Here is a 7,942-nt window from a genome sequence, read left to right on the forward strand (position 1 = left end):
GGGGACTCCCTGGCCGCTCTGCCGCAGCTCCACGCTGCCAATGGAGTCCGGCAGCGGGTGCCCGGCTGTGGTGCTGCTCGCTGAGCCACGACCAGGGCTGCAGGCAGGGGCACTCCCGGCCCGGCAGGGTGGCACCCACCGGATGCTGGGGTGGGCAGAAGCATGAGAGCGGCGCCGTGCAGGAGGGCTCCCGACAGCCTGGAGTGACGGACTCTGGGGAGCTGCTCTTGCTGCCCCTGGCAAAGACCCTGGGGAACAGACCCATGCTGGGGTGTACAGCCCTCGCCCTCTGCTCTCCGCCGTATATCTCCCTGGGCAAACTAGCATCTCGAGGAGTCAGGGTGAGCCTGGTGAGGAACCTGCGGGTCCAGGGCTTGTGGCCGCCAGGAGCATCCCAAGGAGTTGGGGCGTGTGAGCCCAGGGAGCATCCCGAGGAGTTGGGGTTCATGTGCCCCAGGAGCATCCCGAGGGGCCAGGGCTTGTGGTCCCTGGGAGCATCCTGTGGGTCAGGGCTCGTGGTCCCCAGGAGTATCCCGAGGGCTGGGACTCGTGGCCCCTGGGAGCATCCCGAGGGGCCGGGCCTCGTGGTCCCCAGGAGTATCCTGAGGGTCAGGACTCGTGGCCCCTGGGAGCATCCCGAGGGGCCGGGCCTCGTGGTCCCCAGGAGTATCCCGAGGGTTGGGACTCGTGGCCCCTGGGAGCATCCCGAGGGGCCGGGCCTCGTGGTCCCCAGGAGTATCCCGAGGGTCGGGACTCGTGGCCCCTGGGAGCATCCCGAGGGGCCGGGCCTCGTGGTCCCCAGGAGTATCCTGAGGGTCAGGACTCGTGGCCCCTGGGAGCATCCCGAGAGGCCGGGCCTCGTGGTCCCCAGGAGTATCCCGAGGGTTGGGACTCGTGGTCCCTGGGAGCATCCCGAGGGGCCGGGGCTCGTGGTCCCCAGGAGTATCCCGAGGGTTGGGACTCGTGGCCCCTGGGAGCATCCCGAGGGGCCAGGCCTCGTGGTCCCCAGGAGTATCCCGAGGGTCGGGACTCGTGGTCCCTGGGAGCATCCCGAGGGGCCGGGCCTCGTGGTCCCCAGGAGCCCCCAGCGAGGCAGCAAGAGCTGCGCGCTCCATGTGGCACCGATCCCGGCGGCCCTGGTGAGACGGTGCCGCGCGTCCTGTGAGCGCGCCCACCCGCGGAGTGGGGGCGGCTGCGGCCCCTCGACGGCCCGCGCGGGGAAGTCCCGAGGGGAGCGGCCGCTGCCTGAGCACGCCCGCCGCTGCGAGCCCGGCTGCTCTGAGCCGAGCATGGGCGGCCCCACGTCCCCTTCCTGGGCGGAAACGGGCCGCGGCGTTATTACGGACTGCCCCGCCGCCGCCGCCGCCGCCGCCGCCGCCGCCGCCGCTGCGGACGCTGCGCACCATGAAGCTGCTCCGGCTCCTCGGGCTCCTCTGCGCGCTGCTCTGGGGCGTAAGTGCCGCGTCCCCCCGGGGCTGCGCGACGGCGCGGCGCCCCTTCGCCCCGCCGCCGGCCGCGGCGCCGCGGGGCCGAGCCGGGCCGGGCCAGGCCGGGGCGGGGGCGGCGCCGGGCGCCCCCTCCCCGCGGCCCCGAGACCCCCGCAGTGCCTGGGCAGCGCGGCGCCTTCCAGGAAGGCAGCGCCCTCGGGCCGCCGTGTCGTGTCGTGCCATGCCGCGGCGTGGGCTGCCCCGTGGGAGCGCTGCTGGCCGGAGCCCGCCACGGCCACGGGGACGGCCACGGGGACGGGACACGGGGTGGGGGGGGGGGCGCGGGCAGGCCGTGCCCCCTGTCCTGGCACGAACGGCCCGCGGCCAGCGCCGCCGCCGTGCTGTGCTGAGAAAGCCGTAAAGGAAATCCTGGCTGGGCGCCCCGCGCCAGCGCTCCCGCTTCAAGACTCAAAAGTTTACTGTTCCTCATTTTTGTGGCTGGGAATTTCCCAGCCAGTGCTCGGCCCCTCCGCACCTTCCCACGCGCGCCTGCCTCGCTGGACCCCTGCTCCTGCTCTCTGTGTCCACGGGTGAGCTGGGGCAGAGGGTAGGGTGCTGCTGGGGGTCCCCGTGCTGCCGGCGCTCTCTGCCTGGGGAGCGGGCACCCCGAAGCAGGGGTCTCCCACCAGCCTGGCTGGGGAGCAGGCACGGATGGGTGCAGCATCCCCATGGGAGCCCACCAGCCCTGTGGGGCCCAGGCGCGCGGGTCCCGGGCCGAGCCCCCAATGCAGGGGGCACACGGCTGGTGCATGACAAGCCTATGGCGGGACAGCCAGAGCGATGGCACTGGGGGAGCTGGCAGGCTCGGGCGTAGGGCCAAGCGCGCGAAAGCCCCTTTCAGTTCCCTTTCCTGCTACGCAAGAGAAACGCAGGGTGTCGGGTGCCCTCAGGGCCGGTTCCCCTCTGCCAGTCAGGCGCCCCGACACCAAACCTCACCCTGCGCCTTTGCCACCCTCCGCTCCTCAGCAGAGCAGCCCCGCGGGACCCCTGCACCAGCCGCACTGGCCGTGGCACCCCTCGCTCACAGCCCACCCTCCCCCACGGACCCCACAGCCCCCGCAGCTGTCTTGTACCAGGGCTTTGCCAGTGCCTCCATCCCCTCCACCCGGTGCTGGTGCAGACCCAGCTGGATCTGAGGGGAACGGCCCCATGCTGGAGCTGCACAGTGCCAGGCCTGCCCCCCCCCCCGGGATGCAATGCCCCAGGTGCTCTCCTGTGCCCTGAATCACCCCAGGTCTAAGCCCCATGGTCAGGGTTGCTCCTGCCTCCCTTGCCCCCTTTCCTGTGCAAATGGCCCCCCAGCTCGGAGGGAGCAAGGCAGGGTCTGGCCAGCTTCGCACAGACAAGGCAGCTGCCCTGGGCTTTCCTGCACCTCACAGCCGGAGCAGCAGTGTCGGGAGGGGGCTGACAGTGCTCCTGGGCAGGGGACGCTCCGTCAGCTCTGTGCCCCCCGTCCGGAGGTGCAGTGCTGTTTGCAGCGGCAGGGCACAGAGTGATGCGCAATCACCACATATTAGGAAACGTGGGGAAACATTGCACCGGAATTGCTGCCATCCCACTTCAAACGGGGCGCTGGTGGCACACAGCAGCGCAGCCGGCTGAGCTGCGGTCTGTGGTTAGGGCAGCCGGGGAAGAGCAGTGCAGGATGGCCTCACCTCAGGGCGCAGGGTTAGCACTTAGGTTAGTGCATGCTGCCTGCAGGAGCCAGGCTGCCGGGGGCACTGGCAGCAGCATGGGCTCACACAGCTCTTCTTTTCCAGTGCTGGGAGCCTGGCAATGCCATAAAATGCTCTGAAAAGCAGTATGAGCACAAGGACAAGTGCTGCAACCGGTGCCAGCCAGGTACGGAGACCCCATGCCCTTCCGGGTGCCCCCAAGCCCGGGCCGTGCCGGGACCCAAGCACCGGGTCTCACTGGAGCATCAGCTATGCAAGCCCCTAGACCAGCTCCAGGGGGGCCAGGGCCGCCTCACCCCACTGCGCCCAGTGGCCAACGGCTTCGCTTGCATTTCGCCTTCCCGCTGGAGCATCTGGGAGCTCATGGGTGCCCCGATCGACCCCCAGACCTGCTCTGACTAGCTGGGGGATCCTGTGGTACGGCGGTTGCAGGAAGAGTGCTCCTGGCGGCACTGCGCCCGCTGCCAGCTCCCTTCCCGGGACATTCCCCAGGCCTTGGCCCTCGGACCGTGCAAACGGCCTCTCCCGGCTGTCCTGCTGCAGCGCCAAGCCCACAGCCGGGCGAGTTGGACCCTGCCGCAGCAGCGCCCGGCTGGCGAGCGGCAGCCAGCAGCACTGCCCTGGCCCCCTCCTCACCAGCCTCACTTGCAGGGAAAAAATTGGTCTCCGAGTGCAACGGCACGACGGATTCCCTCTGCGATGCCTGCGAGAGCGGACACTACCAGCAGAGCTGGACCAAGGAGAGGCACTGCACCCCCCATGACATCTGCGAGGACAGTGAGTGTCTCCGCGTCCTGGCTGGCTCTGGCGTGGGGTGGCACAGTCCGCGTCCATGCGGGGCTCAGCTGCCTGCATCCCCGTGGGGCTTAGCCATCCCCCATCCCCAGGGGGCTTGGCCGTCCCCCATCCCCATGGGGCTCATTGCCGTCACCCATTCCCGCAGGGCTCAGCCGTCCCCCATCCCCGCGGGGCTCGGCCACCCCCCCTCCCCATGGGGCTTGGCCATCCACATCCCTGCCAGTGTCTCACCTCCCTCTCGCTCCTTCCACCCAGATGCCGGCCTGGTCATCAAGAAGGAAGGCAACGCGACACACAACACGGTGTGCCAGTGCCGGGCTGGCATGCACTGCTCCGACGCCAGCTGCCAGACGTGCGTGGAGAACCAGCCCTGCGAGCGGGGTGCTGGCTTTGTGGCAGGTGAGATGGACCCGCTCTCCGCTGGCCCCGGGGCACACCAGCAGCATCAGCCCCCTCATCCCCGCAGGACTCCAGGCGCTCCTCACTCCAGGGGAGCTGCCGGCTGCAGCAGCGCCCTCGGCATTGCTCACCCAGCCTGCGGCCCCTCGCCTCTGGCAGCCCCGAGCTGACCTGCTGCAACCCCTGCTCCTTTCCAGCCAAGGCCGCGGCCCGGACTTCGTCCCCCTGCGAGCCCTGCGCTGAAGGCACCTTCTCCAACGTCTCATCTAAAACCGAGCCATGCTACCCCTGGACGAGGTACAACCCTACACTCCGTCCCGTGAGCGCATCCCCTGCTGCCAGCCACTTTTGAGGGCCCGACAGCTGGTTTGGGGGGCCTGACGTCTGGTTTTGGGGACACAGCGTCATGCTGGTGCGGGGCTGGAGCGAGGGGAGCAGCCGCCGTGGGCGCGGTGAGGTCGGGCAGCCCGGCCAGGCACGAAGCAGGGGTCGGGCAGCTGCAGCATCCCTCTGAGCGCGCCGGCCCCGCGCTGGGGACATGGAGCAGGGGGCTGCGGAGGCTCCCATCCAGCACAGCTCGCCCTCCCACTGCGCTCCCTGCCTGGAAAATTGCAGTGGAGGCACCCACTGTCCCCACAGGGAGCCTGGCACTGAGGACGCCGGGGGCAGGCAGCGCTCCCCTGTCTTTAGGAGGCTGTTCAAGGGTTAATTGCGCTCCCTGATAGAAGTGTGCCTTGTTTCCAGGCTGAATTAGTCTCGCTTCAGCTGCCAGCCATTGGATTTCGTTTTGCTTTTATCTGTGCCCAGAAATTACCTCCCCATGGAGCCACTTGTAGCCTCTCATCAAGTCGTCTCCGAACCGTTCTGGAATAGCTAAAGCACTCGAGCCCCAGGGCCACCCCGCGGGCAGGGTCCGACCCTGTTCCCTCCTCTTCCTCCCCGTCTGCAGCACTCCCACATCCCTGAGCAGGGCCCCAGCTGGGACCCACTGCACCCCCCCCCACACACACACACATACAGCGTGGGCTGACCTGGGCCGGCCCAGCCAGCCCGGAGCCCCTCCGGAGCCCCCCGGCCTCATCCCGGGGCACTCCCATGCCCCGCCAGCCCCGGCCTTTCCCGGGGCTCCCCCTCCTGCCGCTGTTGCAGGGTCTTGTTCTTGTCTGCAGCTGTGAGGAGAAGGGGCTCGTGGTGAAGGCGAAGGGGACCAACACGTCGGACGCGCTCTGCGGTGAGTGCGCGGCGCCCGGGATGCCTGCTCCAGCGCGAGCGCCCTGCCGCTCGGCCAGCCCTGCCGCTCGCAACCCTGCGGGGGCCTCTTGGAGATGAGGGCCTGACGTTACTGCCAGCATCCTGTCGTGCTGCTCCTCTGCGTCCCTGTGCGGGATATGCACGGTGCTTGGCCTGGAGCCGAGGCGCATGGGGCACTCGGGCTGGGAGCACCGCGTGCCAGAGTGGTGTACTCACCTCTCACCCTCCGCAGAGTCGAGCAGGCGCTCCTCGTTGTCGGTGCTGATCCCCATCACCGCCGCTGTCGTCACCTGCCTCGTGGGCATCTGTATCTACTGTCTGGTCCACAAAGGTGAGAGCTGGGGCACTGTGAGGTGGTGCCAGCCGCGTCCCAGGCAAACAAGCCCATGCCAGGGGGATGTCTGCAGCTCTGCAGAGACCGAGGCAGCTCATCTGGGGGACGCTGCCAGAGCATTACTGCCCCGAATCCATCGCCCCGCATGCTCAGTGGGTGCTGGCATCATGCACATGGTCCCACTGCCTGTGGGTGCATTTGCATTGCTGCAGCCCAGCTCTCGAGGCGCCTGCGCTTGGCGGTCCCACAGCCTGTGGGTGCATTTGCGTTGCTGCAGCCCGGCTCTCGAGGCGCCTGCGCAGGGCAGGTGCAGGCCAGCTCTCTCACAGTGCCCAGCACCCATCTGCGAGGCACCAGTGCTGGCACAGGACGGGGTGCTGCCCTGACTGTTACCTTCTCTCTCTCTCTTTCCCCCCAGATCCCAGGCGGCAGGTGCAGGAGCAGGTGAGTCAGCCCAAGGCTCTCCCCCGGCAGCAGGAGGGGGGGTCCCTCCCCAGCAGGGCCAGAAACGTGCCGACAGCAGAGCAGGGACTGTGGCTCTGCAGCTGGGGTAGAGGGACGGGCAGGGCTTGGGCTGTTCTGGCCTGCCCGGCTGGGTCGACACAAGGGTTAGGACAGCCCAGCGATGCAGCTAGCAAATGCTGAGGCAGGAAGGGACTGGGCAGAGTGATGCCCTGGCCTGCCACGGGAGCACCGCGGGGGTCTGTGCATAGATGTGGCCACAGAGGTGGGTCTCGGCTGCCTGACTGCCCCTGTCCCTGCACAGATGGAGACAGGGAAGCCCAGAGGGATGACGAAGGTCCAGCAGCCCGTCGAGGTGGGGGACGACGTCTTCCCCGTGCAGGAGACCCTGTTGAGAGGCCAGCCTGTGGCCCAGGAGGACGGCAAGGAGAGCCGCATGTCGGAGCAGGAGAGGCTGTGAGGGCGCAGGTGCAGCCTCCCCCAGGAGCACAGACCAAGGCCAGCTCCATCCTCGGTCCCTTCTCCAGCCAGGGAGGAAGGCCAGCATCTGGCCTGGGTGCAGATGTGACAGTGCCATGGACCATGGCGTGACCACCTACATGGGAGCACTGTAGCAGAGCCTGGTCCGGCCGCCCACGTGGGAGTGCTGTGGCAGAGCAAAGCTCCACTGCCGGCATGGGGATGCAAGAGCAGCTACCTGCCCGCGGGTGCCATGGCAGAGCACAGCACAGCGGTTTGCACACAGACCCCGCAGCAGAGCCTGGTCTCCCTGAACACATGGGCACATCGCGGCAGAGAGCGCTTGGCTAACCATGCAGAAACGCCCCGGCAGGGCACGGCTTGGCTTCGGCACGGCAATGTCACGGCGGGGCCTGGTCCTGCGTGGGGATGCCGCGGCAGAGCACGGCTCGGCTTCGGCATGGCAATGTCACGGCAGAGCACAGCTCTGCCTCCTCCAGGGAGGCCACAGCAGTGCACAGCTTGGCCGCCCGTGCAGGGACCCACACTGGAGCTCGGCCCTGTGGCCCCGGGCAGGCGGTGGAGAAGGGCTGGCCCGGCAGCGGCTGTTGCCCCTGGGGCAGGGCAGCAGCCCTGTCCTTGCACCTGCCTGGGTGCTGGGTGTGCTGTGCTGCCCCAGCACAAACAGGCTGCTCAGGGGAGAAATACAGCATTTGCTGTCCTACACCCATCCTGTCTTTTCTCTGGTGGTTAAGGCTGGGGCAGTCTGGCAGGGAAAAGACACGGGATGAAGAGGAAGGCAGGACAGAGGCCCTGCAGCTGGCATTGCTCCCTGCCCGGCTCGGGGTCGCAGGGCGCAGCTGGGGCTGCACAGGGGTGACCATCCACAGCGGCTCCACGGGGCCGGGCATGCCAGGGGCAGCTGGCCTGCCTGCACGGATGCCGCTTCCCGTGTCCTGCCAGAGCCACCGCGTCTCTCCAGGAGATGGTGCTGGCACCACGCTGCAGCGCCCGTCTCGTCCCTGCGCAGCGGCCAGCCTGGCGGAGCCCTTCCTGCGTGGGCTGGGCAGAGGGAG

General features: G+C 68.7%; 1 protein-coding gene across 1 annotated transcript; it reads left to right on the forward strand.

Annotated features, from left to right (window-relative positions):
• The first annotated feature begins 1,311 nt into the window (after positions 1-1,311).
• CD40 (CD40 molecule) lies at positions 1,312-7,592 on the forward strand. The gene is made up of 9 exons (XM_062588943.1): positions 1,312-1,452; positions 3,248-3,329; positions 3,815-3,940; positions 4,217-4,360; positions 4,558-4,657; positions 5,530-5,591; positions 5,844-5,942; positions 6,364-6,389; positions 6,712-7,592. Exons 1-9 carry the CDS (start codon positions 1,405-1,407, stop codon positions 6,865-6,867), a joined length of 843 nt encoding a protein of 280 aa, XP_062444927.1. The 5' UTR covers positions 1,312-1,404; the 3' UTR covers positions 6,868-7,592.
• The last annotated feature ends 350 nt before the right edge of the window (positions 7,593-7,942 follow it).

The sequence above is a fragment of the Rhea pennata genome, chromosome 16 (assembly GCF_028389875.1).
Source record: "Rhea pennata isolate bPtePen1 chromosome 16, bPtePen1.pri, whole genome shotgun sequence".
Classification (NCBI taxonomy): Eukaryota; Metazoa; Chordata; class Aves; order Rheiformes; family Rheidae; genus Rhea; species Rhea pennata.